The sequence below is a fragment of the Salmo salar genome, chromosome 23, assembly GCF_965601325.2.
Source record: "Salmo salar chromosome 23, fSalSal1, whole genome shotgun sequence".
Classification (NCBI taxonomy): Eukaryota; Metazoa; Chordata; class Actinopteri; order Salmoniformes; family Salmonidae; genus Salmo; species Salmo salar.
In genome coordinates, this window is record NC_138313.1 from 33,549,785 (window position 1) to 33,564,732 (window position 14,948).

The following is a 14,948-nucleotide window of genomic DNA, read 5'->3' on the forward strand; positions in this document are numbered from 1 at the left end:
TGCGTCTCACAAAGATAAATATTTCCAATTTGGACTCATCAGACCAAAGGACAGATTTCCACCGGTCTAATGTCCATTGCTCGTGTTTCTTGGCCCAAGCAGGTTTCTTCTTATTATTGGTGTCCTTTAGTGGTGATTTCTTTGCAGCAATTCATCCATGAAGGCCGGATTCATGCAGTCTCCTCTGAACAGTTGATGTTAAGATGTGTCTTGCCATAATATGGACTTGGTCTTTTACCAAATAGGGCTATCTTCTGTATACCACCACTACTGTACCTTGTCACAACACAACTAATTGGCTCAAATGCATTAAGAAGGAACGAAATTCCACAAATACATTTTTAACAAGGCACACCTGTTAATTGAAATGCATTCCAGTTGTCTACCTCATGAAGCTGGTTGAGAGAATGCCAAGAGTGTGCAAAGCTGTCATCAAGGCAAAGGCTGGCTACTTTGAAGAAACTCAAATATAAAATGCTATTTTTTTGGTTACTACATGATTCTATATCTGTTATTTCATAGTTAGGATGTCTTCTCTATTATTCTACAATGTAGAAAATAGTAAAATAAAGAAAAACCCTGGAATGAGTAGGTGTGTGCAAACCTTTGAGTAGTACTGTATACAGTTGAAGTCGGAAGTTTACATACACTTAGCTGGAGTCATTAAAACTCGTTTTTCAGCCCCTACACAAATTTCTTAACAAACTATAGTTTTGGCAAGTCGGTTAGGACATCTCCTTTGTGCATGACACAAGTAATTTTTCCAACAATTGTTTACAGACAGATTATTTCACTTATAATTCACTGTATCACAATTCCAGTGGGTCAGAAGTGAAATCAAAGTTAATTTGTCATGTGCGCCGAATACAACATTGAAATGCTTACTTACAGGCTCTAACCAATAGTGCAAAAAAGGTATCAGGTGAACAATAGGTAAGTAAAGAAATAAAACAACAGTAAAAAGACAGTGAAAAATAACAGTAGCGAGGTTATATACAGGAGCGAGGCTATAAAAGTAGCGAGGCTACATACAGACACTGGTTAGTCAGGCTGATTGAGGTAGTATGTACATGTAGATATGGTTAAAGTGACTACGCATATATGATGAACAGAGTAGCAGTAGCATAAAAGAGGGGTTGGTGGGTGGCGGGACACAATGCAGATAGCCCGGTTAGCCAATGTGCGGGAGCACTGGTTGGTCGGCCCAATTGAGGTAGTATGTACATAAATGTATAGTTAAAGTGACTATGCATATATGATATATGAACAGAGAGTAGCAGCAACGTAAAAGAGGGGTTGGGGGCACACAATGCAAATAGTCCAGGTAGCCAAGTTTACATACACTAAGTTGACTGTGCCTTTAAACAGCTTGGAAAATTCCAGAAATGATGTCAGGGCTTTAGAAGCTTCTGATAGGCTAATGATGTATTTCAAGGCCTACCTTCAAACTCAGTGCCTCTTTGCTTGACATCATGGGAAAATCAAAAGAAACCAGCCAAGATCTCAGAAAAAAATTGTAGACCTCCACAAGTCTGGTTCATCCTTGGGAGCAATTTCCAAACGCCTGAAGGTACCACGTTCATCTGTCCAACAATAGTAGGCAAGTATAAACACCGTGGGACCACACAGCCATCATACCGCTCAGGAAGGAGACTTGTTCTGTCTCCTAGAGATGAACGTACTTTGGTGCGAAAAGTGCAAATCAATCCCAGAACAACAACAAAGGACCTTGTGAAGATGCTGGAGGAAATCTGTACAAAAGTATCTATATCCGCAGTAAAATGAGTCCTATATCAACATAACCTGAAAGGCCGCTCAGCAAGGAAGAGGCCACTGCTCCAAAACCGCCATAAAAAAAGCCAGACTACGGTTTGCAACTGCACATGGGGACAAAGATTGTACTTTTTGGAGAAATGTCCTCTGGACTGATGAAATAAAAATATAACTGTTTGGCCATAATGACTATCGTTATGTTTGGAGGAAAAAGGAGGAGGCTTGCAAGCCGAAGAACGCCATCCCAACCGTGAAGCACAGGGGTGGCAGCATCATGTTGTGGGTGTACTTTGCTGCAGGAGGGACTGGTGCACTTCAAAAAATAGATGGCATCATGAGGAAGTCAAATTATGTGGATATATTGAAGAAACATTTCAAGACATCAGTCAGGAAGTTAAAGCTTGGTTGCAAATGGGTCTTCCAAATGGACAATGACCCCAAGCATACTTCCAAAGTTATGGCAAAATGGCGTAAGGACAACAAAGTCAAGGTATTGGAGTGGCCATCACAAAGCCCTGACCTCAACCCTATAGAAAACTTGTAGGCAGAACTGAAAAAGCATGTGTGACCATGGAGGCCTACAAACCTGACTCCGTTACACCAGCTCTGTCAGGAGGAATGGGCCAAAATTCACCCAACTTATTGTGGGAAGCTTGTGGAAGGCTACCCAAAACGTTTGACCCAAGTTAAACAAGTTAAAGGCAATGCTACCAAATACTAATTGAGTGTATGTAAACTTCTGACCCACTGGGAATGTGATGAAAGAAATAACAGCTGAAATAAATAATTCTATTTACTATTATGCTGATATTTCACATTCTTAAAATAAAGTGGTGACCCTAACTGACCTAAGACAGGGAATTTTTACTAGGATTAAATGTAAGGAATTGTGAAACTGAGTTTAAATGTATTTGGCTAAGGTGTATGTAAACTTCCGACTTCAACTGTATGTTTTTATACCTACAGGGGTCATAAAATTCAAAAACAGATAGCTAAATGATCCATGGTATGACCATCTTAAAACAATGCCATATATTAGCTTAGTAAAAAAACTCCCCCAGGCTTAGACTTTCAGAGGTGAAATACTAAAATGAAACAAAAATCTAAGCAAACCATTTGAAAAGTGAAGTAAGTTTGTAGTCTGAACTGAAGTATGAGTTGCTCGTTGTAGAAAACGGCTTGATTGTAATTTCTACAACCTTCCATTGGAGGTCGCTAATCATGAGAGACCTGGCGATAGTTCAATTGCTATGCCCATGATAGCTCAGTCTCGCGATTTTTGGAAGACTCCACGTTGCTGGGTTTACACTAGATAGCAAAGCCACATCGTCAAAATTGTCTACATCTTAATTTAAGGTTAGGATTAGCCATAAGGTTAACAGTGTGGTTAAGGTTAGGTTTAAAATCAAAATTTAAGAAGATACATTTTAGTTATAGGCGGGGTTTATGACTTTGTGGCTTTGGTAACTAGTGACGAACATGTTTCTGTTTCCTGTACAGAAACCCCATAAGCAAAGATAGTTCACTCATGCCGTTTACCATTGGAAAAAATAAATCAGTTCCGGTCTACTTAACTGGGTGTGTCTCCCACAGACACCAATACAATAGCAGCTGGGTCCATTAAACCAGAAGAAAAAAACTGCGAGTGGGGTGTCTCGCTTCCTTTTCAGTCTCTGCCGAAACCCTTCTCCGCAACCACGCTTCACACCCGGCTGCATAGGGAAGGTCCACCGCTGCACCCCACCAAACCTTCGAAGGCCAACCATCCTCGGTCAGTGACCAGTCCTGTCAACCACCGCCGCTGTCCTTTCCGTGAGACCTGAGTGGCGAGGGCCGCTCCGATTTGAGGAACGCAGCACACGATTTTCGTAGGGGAGCTGGTTCTAGTTATCGCCTAGCAGCTAGCTTGCTAGCTAGGCTAGAATCGAAAGGAACAGTAACGTTAATGTGTTGTGTAAGAAATACTGCTAGTGTTACGTTACTGTTATAGCTAGTTTGTTTGTGAAATATTCTGTACTCGTTAACTAGCTAGTTAAGTTAGCTGTCTAAATAACGTTAGTCAAATGCACCTGACCTGATGGTGACGTGCATTAGGGATTGTCCTTAAACAGTTATCTGCCATGATCGCAAAGTAACGTTACTTAACTAACGTTAAGTCACAGACCACCAGCAACATTTACCCCTGTTGCTGTTTTAGAACAACTTTGAAATATCAGTTAATTCTTATACTGATTTGCTTTGGAAAGTCGTCCAGTGCACTGTCAAATATTTCGAAATGGCTCCGAAGAGAAGACCCGTTCCCCTAAATATCACGCCCATTGGAGAGGGGCAGTCCATCTCCACGACCATCGATGCTGCGTCCGAGTGAGTGTTCAAGGAGGGCTAAGGGCATGTACTGTACTGATATTAGGCAAATGTTGATTCCGGAAACTGTAGTTGCACAATTTAGTTCCAGGCCAAAACGAACCTACCTAACACTAGCCTAACGCACCTAATTCAAACCAATCATGGGCTCAGTGATCAGTCGTATCTGGTACTGCTCGGCTAGAACACAAATGTGTCCCCAGGAAAATGGTGAAGAATATGGTTATTTAATATTGATCTGTGCCATGCTCACTCCATGCATATCTCCTTCTTAGAGCCAATCTGGAGGCCTTACAGAAGAAGCTAGGTGAGCTAGATTTGGATGAACAGCAGAGGAAACGCCTGGAGGCTTTCCTCACCCAGAAAGCCCAAGTGGGCGAGCTGAAAGATGATGATTTCCACCCCATATGTGAGCTGGGCGCTGGCAACGGTGGAGTGGTCAACAAGGTCCGCCACAAACCCTCCAGACTGGTCATGGCCCGGAAGGTGAGTCTAACCTTGTATGTACTTTTGACATTTTTCTCCAAACCCAGAGTTTTAGCTCTACACTTCACTACACTACTGAGACATACAGCTGTTGAAAGAAACCAGGGCCACACAGAAGTCTAAGTTGGTTTATGACAGTGAAACTGATAGTTATTCTAGATGAGCAGTAGATTATTCGGATGTTTATCTGATCTCTCTTCTCCTCCACAGCTCATCCACCTGGAGATTAAGCCTGCCATCAGGAACCAGATCATCAGAGAGCTGCAGGTGCTCCATGAGTGTAACTCTCCCTACATCGTGGGCTTCTACGGGGCCTTCTACAGCGATGGAGAGATCAGTATCTGTATGGAGCACATGGTAAGAGTGAGCGAGACCGAGGTTTGAGTTGAGGGGGAGCGTCTGATTTACCTTAGTCATTGAACTAACATTATGCTGGAATGATGCAACTTGTTGGAAGACAATGGGGGGTCCATGGCAAAAAGGAAGATATGTGAATTCTCATTTTTGCTGAGAGTATGAACATTTGTGTGTGGTTTTGAGACGGCAATGGTGCTTATAGTTGGACCTGTGGTATAACACTAACAAACCAGTTGTAACTTTGTTTTAACAAATTGATGTGTTGCAGTGGTTGTTACGATATACCTTGTCATGCACCTGGAGCTATTGTGTATTACTGTATGACAAAACAATACAAAATGCAGACCGTGTACAGTAGCAGTGTGTGTCAGTAATTAAGCCGTGGCCTGTTGGGTACAGGATGGAGGCTCTCTGGATCAGGTACTGAAGGAAGCCAGGAGAATCCCTGAGGAGATCCTGGGCAAAGTCAGCATAGCAGTGAGTATTACACTACATAATAAAGATTTATTTGTGTATTATTTGTGCTTCATTCAGTGGTACTTGCGTTTATTTTGTAGATGTCTAGATTTATCTCCTTTTTAAAGCAAGTTTCCTGCAATTCTATATATTTTGCCATGGGGTGGAGAATTTTCGTTCTCAGTTTTATACCACATTTCCTGCAATTCTACACATATTGCCATAGGGTGGAGACAAATGTTTGCAGTTTTTAATATGATGACCGGAGTGACTAACAAAAGCAATGAGAGCCCCACGGTCGGTAATACAACCATGATTCCTACAAGTTTAGATGGCTGGCCATAACACAAATTACCAAACTAAAAAGGTTTAGCTGACACAGGCCAATTGAGTAGCTGACATAACAAGATATAAACTACTAATGCACAACCACATTTCGAAATTGCAACTTGTGGGGGAATTGATCCGCGGGCCAGTTGCCCATCTGTGCTCTAAACACAACAACTTCACAGTATGTCACAACTGTGATCAAATGCACTCTGCTCCCTTCCCATGTGGTTAAAGGCCCGATGCAATTATCAAATAATTTCTGGTTAACAATTACTACATTACTGTAATACATTTCCATAAAAATAGCTTTTTAGCAAGCAAACATTTAGCCTTTTATGCTGGCTTCGAAGCAAGCAACACTGAAGCATGCATGAGAGCACCAGCTGTTCCGGACGACTGTGTGATCATGCTCTCCGTAGCCGATGTGAGCAAGACTTTTAAAGAGGTCAACATTCACAAAGCCACAGGGCCAGACGGATTACCTGGACATGTACTCAAAGCATGCACGTACCAACTGGCAAGTGTCTTCACTGACATTTTCAACTTCTCCCTGACTGAGTCTGTAATACCTACATGTTTCAAACAGACCACCATAGTCCCTGTGCCCAAGAAAGCGAAGGTAACCTGCCTAAAGGATTTCCGTCCCGTAGCACTCACATCTGTAGCCATGAAGTGCTTTGAACGGCTGGTCATGGCTCACATCAACAACACCAACACCATGCCGGAAACCCTAGACCCACTCCAATTCGCATACCGCCCCAACAGATCCACAGATGGCGAAATCTCAATCGCACCCCACACTGCCCTTTCCCACCTGGACAAAAGGAACACTTACGTGAGAATGCTGTTCATTGACTACAGTTCAGCGTTCAACACCATAGTGCACACAAAGCTCATCACTAAGCTAAGGACCCTGGGACTAAACACCTCCCTCTGCAACTGGATCCTGGACTTCCTGACGGGCCACCCCCAGGTGCTAAGGGAGGCAACAACACATTTGCTACGCTGATCCTCAACACCTGGGACCCTCAGGGGTGTGTGCTTAGTCCCCTCCAAGCACAACTCCAACATCATCATTAAGTTTGCTGACGACACAACAGTGGTAGGCCTGATCACCGAAAATTATGAGACGGCCTATAGGGAGGAGGTCAGAAACCTGGAAGTGTGGTGCCAGGACACCATCCTCTCCCTCAATGTGAGCAAGACAACGGAGCTGATCGTGGATTATAGGAAAAGGAAGGCCGAACTGGCCCCCATTAACATCGACAGGGCTGAAGTGAAGCGGGTCGAGAGTTTCAAGTTTATTGATGTCCACATCACCAACAAACTATCATGGTCCGAACACATCAAGGCAGTTGTGAAGAGGGCACGACAACACCTTTTCCCCCTTATGAGACTGGAAAGATTTGGCATGGGTCCCCAGATCCTCAAAGTTATACAGCTTTACTGTCGAAAGCATCCTGACCGGTTGCATCACCGCCTGGTATGGCAACTGCTCGGCATCTGACCATAAGGCGCTGCAGAGAGTAGTGCGTATGGCCCAGTACATCACTGGGGCCAAGCTTCCTGACATCTAGGACCTATATACCAGGCGGTGTCAGAGGAAGGCCCTAAAAATGGTAAAAGTCTCCAGTCATCCAAGTCATAGACTGTTTTCTCTGCTACTGCATGGCAAGCGGTACCGGAGCTCCAAGTCTAGGACCAAAAGGCTCCTTAACAGCTTCTACCCCTAAGCCATAAGACTGCTGAACAATTAATCAAATGCCCCCCCCCCCTTTGGTTTTACATTGCTGCTACTCACTGTTTATTATATATGCATAGTCACTTTACAAATGACCTCGAATAAACTTTATCCCCGCACATTGACTCGGTACCGATACCCCCTGCATATAGCCTCTTTATTGTTATGTAATCTTCTTGTGTTACTTTTATGTTGGGATTTTTTTTTCTCACTTTAGTTTATTTAGTAAATATTTTCTTAACTCTTTCTTGAACTGCATTGTTGGTTAAGGGCTTGTAAGTAAGCATTTCATGCTAAGGTCTACACCTGTTGTATTTGGCACATGTGACAAATAACATTTGATTTGATTTTGCTGGGAATGTCTGAGTGGCCTAAGTGAGGGGCCTAATGGGAGGGACATAACCTGAAAACTAGCTGTTATTGGCAGAGAGGTTTGGAACTCTCTTTGTGGTCTATGGTATTCTATTAATTTATAACACCAGGCAAACCAAAACTCCACCTTAACCCTGCTGATTAGGTCCTGTGTAAATTGTATTTTCAACCAGCAACTATCAGGAAATAGTACAATATGATAGGAAAAAACTGAATTTGGATTGCACTGGGCCTTTTGGAAGGAGTTTCTTATTGTTTCTCAATGGACTGCTTTTTCTCCTTTTATTATGATAATCAGGAGTCACAGGAAGCTCGACATGCAAGACCTCACTGTTCTCACCGTTCACACTGTGTGCGTGTGTTTTTGATGTGATATCCTGTATGGATGTATCTATGGACTCAGCTGGTCTTTGTATGATTTCAGGTCCAGGAAGTGTGGGTTATTATATGTTGTGTTAAATAAAATGTTTGCATCTCACTTTTAAAGGTACTCAGAGGACTTGCCTATCTGCGGGAAAAGCACCAGATCATGCACAGAGGTAAGCGACAGCTCTATATATAGAATGTGTGTGTTTTTGTGCATATTAACGATATGGTTTGAGACCCTGGATAGTGTTTGATTTGGATGGAATGAATTAATGTGATGTCTATAGTGTGTTTGGGTGCATCTGAAGCTGAGGAGTTCTGGTGTCTATTGTTCTGAAGTCGAGGACGGTGGTGAAGTGTTTTGAGCTGAGCGTTGTGGTGTACAGTTTAAAAAAAAAAAAAAAAATTTAAGTTGAGGGCACTGGTGTATGGTGATGTATCGGGAGCTGATGGGGTGGGTTCTGGTGTATGGTGATGTATGTGGAGCCGATGGGGTGGGTTCTGGTGTATGGTGATGTATGTGGAGCTGATGGGGTGGGTTCTGGTGTATGGTGATGTATGTGGAGCTGATGGGGTGGGTTCTGGTGTATGGTGATGTATTTGGAGCCGATGGGGTGGGTTCTGGTGTATGGTGATGTATGTGGAGCTGATGGGGTGGGTTCTGGTGTATGGTGATGTATGTGGAGCCGATGGGGTGGGTTCTGGTGTGTTGGGGGTGTAGTTGGAGGCGGAGCTGAGCTCCATGGTGTATTGGGGTGTGGTGGTGTTAGGCAGCAGGGCTGAGACAGAGCTGTCTAGGAGCCCAGTCGGTAATTACACGCTCTCCGATGTGATTACATGGCAGCCACACCCTGCAGCCCCCTCCCTCTGTCTCTGTCACGCCACCTCTCATACTTGCCCCTCTGTCTCCTCTGAAGTGGGAGGGGTCACCACAGAGGATGGATAGCAGGTCTACTACACCCCATTATTGAGAGAATATTTCCAGACTAGCGGGATTGAGGAGGATTTGGCTTGTTTGTATGGTCTCAAATGTAAATGTTGCGGTCCATGCTAGCTAGCAGAATCAGTGGCTTTGTGAAATGTCAGTGGTGAGGTGTCTGGCATGGTAGAGGGAGAGGGACAAAGAGAAGTGGGGAAGGGGCTGCTGGGTCTGGGCCTCTGGCCCTCTCGCTCTCTGACAACTCCCCTCGCTCTCTGACAACTCAACTGTCCACCCTCCCTGCTCTGCCACGCAGACGTCAAGCCCTCCAACATCCTGGTGAACTCGCGCGGGGAGATCAAGCTGTGTGACTTTGGCGTGAGTGGCCAGCTCATCGACTCCATGGCCAACTCCTTCGTGGGAACGCGCTCCTACATGTCGGTGAGTCAGCTCTCCCTCCCCTGCCCAAGCCGCCTTGCCAAGAGCTGAGGCCGTACCCAGTAGAGGGCTGTGTCGCACGGAGGCAGCCGCTGCCAGCCCTGTCCCCTTCCCCCAGACACCTGGAGGGAGCGATGCACAGAGCTGCCCGCCCACTTGGCCCACTCTGGGTGTGACGTGCATGTGTTCCTCAACAGCCGGAGAGACTGCAGGGCACACACTACTCTGTGCAGTCAGACGTGTGGAGCATGGGCCTGTCCCTGGTGGAGCTGGCCATCGGCCGCTACCCCATCCCCCCGCCTGACGCCAAGGAGCTGGAAGCCATCTTTGGCCGGCCAGTACAGGATGGAGCTGAGGGGGAACCACAGGCCCCCTCCAACCGCCTCCCCAGACCACCAGGAGGACGACCAGTCAGCGGTTAGAACACACCTGCAGCCCTTTCTTCTCACACAATATTACAACACAGATTATATAACTGCTTTTCAAACACATTCATTTTTGCTTTTCAATAAAAGGTATTCTGGAAGCAAAAAAATAATAGTTACAAAAAAATGGTATGTTTTATTTACGATGTCTAAATACCTCTCCATATTGTCCTCTTCCTCAGGACATGGGATGGACAGTCGACCTGCCATGGCGATATTTGAGCTACTGGACTACATTGTCAATGAGGTCAGATGAACTGCTGACTCCACATTTATATTCTCCTTATTACATGTTCTCCTTGTCCGTGTGCTTGTCCGTGTGGTTATTTTAAATGACTTTTGTCTTGCGCACCTTCTCCTCATTCCCAGCCTCCTCCCAGGCTTCCACTCGGTGTCTTCACCAACGATTTCCAGGAGTTTGTAACAAAATGGTGAGCCCAAGCATTCATCATATAATAATACTGCCCATTATTACCTCAGGACCTTTTATTGTCAGCATTCAGACAGAATCCCCAGTTGGTTTACTATGATTGTTTGGTGGCTGTGTGTGGACTCTCCACATCTTGTGAATTATTGTATACACGAGGCATGGCCTAGAGCAATATGGAACAAACTTAGATTCAAAGGTCATTTTCTCACCTCTAGAGAATCACTTTATATTAGGTAAAGTCAGCAAAATGCTTATTGTGATTCCCTGTGCAACTAACCTACTCCAAGAACTTCTGGAGGGTTTAGAGAAAAACATATTTCATAGTGGAGAAAGCTTTTCTTTTATTTCTCTTTGCTGAGTTTTCTAATGATTTCTCGGGAGTCATAGAGATTATCAACTGTTTGTGTTAATAGTCTGATCAAGAATCCAGCGGAGAGAGCTGACCTGAAGATGCTGATGGTAAGTAGTTTTCAAATTGGCTCAGGGGTCCTATTAGCTTTCAGAAATCTGCATTTTGTTATATGCAGACATTCAAAAAAATATGCGTTATAAACCGCTTCACCTGCGTTTCATATTGAAAGTCAAGTCTTTTTTTCCCCCATTTTTTTTCTCAATAAAGTGATCAGGGGCTTGCAACTACAATCAGGGTTGGAGGGTAACGGATTACATGTAAGGGATAACAAAAACGGTAACTGTAAACCGTTACGTTACAAGCAAAAATATTGTAATCAGATTACAGATACTTTGGAGAAACTAGATCATTTCTTCGAGGATTACTTTTAAAATCAGAAAGATTTTTCTTTGCAAACCTTTCACACTTCTGTTTTCTCAATGACATTCAAATCAGCATTGAAAAAAGGCGCAAATTTAAGTTTATTCCACCTGAGTGTGTCTGACCACAAGTCAGAAAGTCAGAGAACACTGATGTCACACCAAATTGGTTTGATGGATTGCGGGAAAAGAGCAGGAATAGGCTTTTGTAGGCTACATTCCAAGCTATGTCTTCCAATGGTGTGACTGCTGTCGGCATCCAAAGATTATCCAACTTGAATAAACGCTTGGAGGTAAGGATGACAGCAGTGGTGTAGTCTACGGCGATACAGATATCACTTATTGTTATCTACATTTGAATCACACTGCTGCTCTCTCATTTAGCTATTTGCGCCTTACGGATTGTGGATGGCTGTTCACAAATCTAAATATGTATTTGAACCCAATAATGGTTGAATTCAAGAAGTTTAAGCTGCTTATCAATCATTGTTTTTTAAACCAGTGGACATTCTGTGAAAAATGCGCTCTTGCCACAGCTGCACAGTGCGGATCCCAGCCTATGGAATAAAAGTGGGGCTTTCATTGCTCAATCTAATTCATGCTGATAAAAAAATTTAATCCATTGGCCTAATGGACACATGTTCAAACTCACACACTTTTGATAGACTTAAAGGGGCAATCTGTAGTTGCTGCATCCATTTTTGGACTTGTAAATTATATATATATCCATCCATAGATTGATTCTTGAAGAATATAACTTATAAATGACAGTCCTTGCATCCTTAGCTCTGTCTATTAATTTGAGAGTGGTTACATTTCTCCAGGCCCATCCCTCAGCTTTTTAGCAAAACACCAACAAAAAGTTAAATAGGCCTATAGCAAATGCAGCATTCATTTTTCACATGTAAATACCACTTTTCAGTAATGTTCAAAGCATGCCATTCCATGAGCGCAGCATTTATTTTTCAACTCAAATCAATGAGCCCAATCAGTCCTCCATGACAACAAAATCATAAACAACAGAGTAGGGCTGGCTAATAAGTCTTTAGTTTTGGGTTTATGCTCAGGTAAAACTATTTGGCTAATCTATAATTCCATATTTCAAAGTCCTATTCTTGAAGATCAAGGGGTATAACATTTTTTGGAATGACTGGAATTCTGATGGATGGGTTTTTAATGTAAAGATATAATTTAATCGTATTATTATATGTAGTAGAAAGCGATAGGTTAGAAGAATCCTACATAACCAACCCATAAAGTAAAATTTAACATATGGCCAGCCTTGTAAACTTGAACATTGATTTATCCTGCAATAGATGTGTTTCAATTGGTAACATACATTTTTGTCTTCTAATTACTCTCTTAAGGGGAAAGTAATCTAAAAGTAATGGAATGTAATAAGATTATGTTACTGAGTTTGGGTAATCTAAAAGTTACGTTACTGATTACAATTGTGGATAGGTAACTGTAATGGATTACATTTAGAAAGTAACCTACAAAATACGCTAGTGCAACAGATTCGGCAGAAAATTGCTTCATTTTCATTAGATGACAACAGAAGTGCAATGCTATTTTGGCTAGGAGCCACACAAGAAAATTAGTTTACAATGAGTTTTTTAAATTTATTTTTAATTTAAAAAATGATACATGGCCAGCATATCTAATGTTTGTCATAGGACATTTAGCTGGCTACATTCTTTCTAATGTTTTGCTTTAAATTAATCTATAATTTTACCAGAGAAAAATACAAAGAGAAAAGTATTGGATAAAAGTAGCTTCACATCATTCAAAGCACTGTTAGCTGATGGAATGCCTGTGAGAGAATGCAGGGATTTGATTGGTCTGATGATGAGCGCAAAGATTTCTCATCCGGTGGAGAAGTGCAACTGAATCACAAAATGAATCTGAAGCCGAGCAGAAATTACAATAAGAAGCATTTCAGATCTACTTTGACAAAAGGCAGCAATATCTTTCTTATGCGTTTTATCTAAAATAATTGTGTGTGGGAAAAACGCCCAAATTCTGCATTAAAGCGACCACTGTGGCTATGTTACCTCTCTACTGTACATGCCCTTTCGATATTAGCCATCAACTAATTCTGATGTATTAACTAACTTGCGTTTGCTGTTTTGTTATTGTTTAGAACCACACGTTTATCAAGCGTGCTGAGGTGGAGGAGGTGGACTTTGCTGGCTGGATGTGTAAAACCATGGGCCTCAACCAACCCAGCACCCCAACCCGCATCACAGAATGAACAGCCCAACGCCAAACTGCTTCCCACATTAGGATCCATGGTGTCTCACTGTCACACACACACACTTTGGCACCCTTTTCGTCTTGCTCTTAAAAAAGGTTTCAGCACTCTCTCTAAAGTACACATATCATCAACAGGGCCAATTGACTCAATGTATGACCACAGATTCCCATACCAGTGGCAGGGTAGATCTACACACTAGTCATGATATTTTTCTCCAATCATCATATTAAAAAGAAGGTACAAGGCATGAAAGGGCTGCCAGGTTATAATTTAATGAATTGTCATTGATATCATCTTACCACATTTGTATTGATAAATTCTGTATTAATATTGGCAAGAGAGTTGTTAATGGTTTGTGCAACTGCATATTAGTGAAGGCTGTAGAGGGGCCATCTTTGACAAAGAAAAAGTGTCCATGACAGAAATCACTGGAGTCAAGTGCTTTGTATTCACAGGAGGACAGCAAACCAAAGAAGGTACTCATCGTGACTACTAATGTTTTGCATTTAATGCCTTATCAAAGTACTTCGTTTTGTACATTCATGACCAGTACAGTTTTGAGAAAGGAGTACTTTGAATGTTGACATTTTTATTTGACTATAATAGTAATTACGTAGTTATCAAATGTGCTCATTTTACAAAATGACATCATTTGCTATCTTATATATTTTCCAGACACTCGAGATCATGTTTTTTTTATTTTTTTTTAAAACTTGTATCTGTATCAACTGCCTGAAACGCACATCTGTGTCAAGTCAGAATATGTCCAACACCTTGACTACAGACGCTCTGAAATGTTCAGATTTTTGCCAGTCGACTCTTTATTCCCCCAGTGTTTTTGGTTCTGCTCGCACTGTTCTGCTTTGCGTGAGTAAGTGTAACCTACACGCCAAGCTTTCTTTTGGTGAAGCCGTGGTTACTGGCTCTGGTGGGGGTTGGGGTAGCATGTATTCATTAGCCTGTCGTCTGTAAGAGCCCCTGTATATATAATCTGCTTCTGGCTGACCTTTACAATTTCCAATAGACTTGCATTTGTTGCTAACAAAGTTACGGCATTGTCGCCTGTATGTGTATAAAGCTATATAAACTTTACGCAAGTGCTATTTTGCAGTCTTAAGAAAAATATTTTGACTCGTTTAGACAGAAATTTAAGAAATTTCGTTTTATCTAAAGAAAATGTGTTGGATATTGTTATAATGTAAAAAATAAAACGTATTTGTGAATGTATATGGCAATTTTGTTTTCATGTGGGGAGAGTTTTGTGGTTAGTTATGGAACAAATGTTAAATAGTGCTTTCTATTGGGCGAACTGAATGGCTTTGCCCTCTTCCAGGAGCGTTCCTTTAGAAACAGGACACTACCAGATACTTACGGAGGAAAGACAGGAGGTAAGTGCCAAATGATGCTCTTGACCCAGGTTATGACATGCTACACATATCCAAGGAGTCTTCAACTCTCGAGTC

At 42.4% G+C, this 14,948-nt stretch overlaps 1 protein-coding gene across 2 annotated transcripts; it reads left to right on the forward strand.

Moving 5' to 3' along the window:
* The first annotated feature begins 3,370 nt into the window (after positions 1-3,370).
* On the forward strand, positions 3,371-14,712 carry mp2k2 (Dual specificity mitogen-activated protein kinase kinase 2). 2 transcript variants are annotated; one of them, XM_014169272.3, is made up of 12 exons: positions 3,371-3,544; positions 4,020-4,137; positions 4,413-4,623; positions 4,834-4,980; positions 5,380-5,457; positions 8,367-8,418; positions 9,481-9,605; positions 9,800-10,019; positions 10,210-10,274; positions 10,397-10,458; positions 10,871-10,916; positions 13,372-14,089. In XM_014169272.3, the coding sequence occupies exons 2-12, from the start codon at positions 4,049-4,051 to the stop codon at positions 13,480-13,482; spliced, it is 1,206 nt and encodes a 401-aa protein (XP_014024747.1). In that variant the 5' UTR covers positions 3,371-3,544; positions 4,020-4,048; the 3' UTR covers positions 13,483-14,089.
* The last annotated feature ends 236 nt before the right edge of the window (positions 14,713-14,948 follow it).

Bases quoted from the DNA above. Each gene is read 5' to 3' on its own strand.
- mp2k2 (XM_014169272.3), top strand. From the start codon at position 4,049: ATGGCTCCGAAGAGAAGACCCGTTCCCCTAAATATCACGCCCATTGGA. The intron at 4,138-4,412 runs GTGAGTGTTCAA...TCTCCTTCTTAG, and splicing joins ACCATCGATGCTGCGTCCGA to AGCCAATCTGGAGGCCTTAC. The intron at 10,459-10,870 runs GTGAGCCCAAGC...TTGTGTTAATAG, and splicing joins CAGGAGTTTGTAACAAAATG to TCTGATCAAGAATCCAGCGG.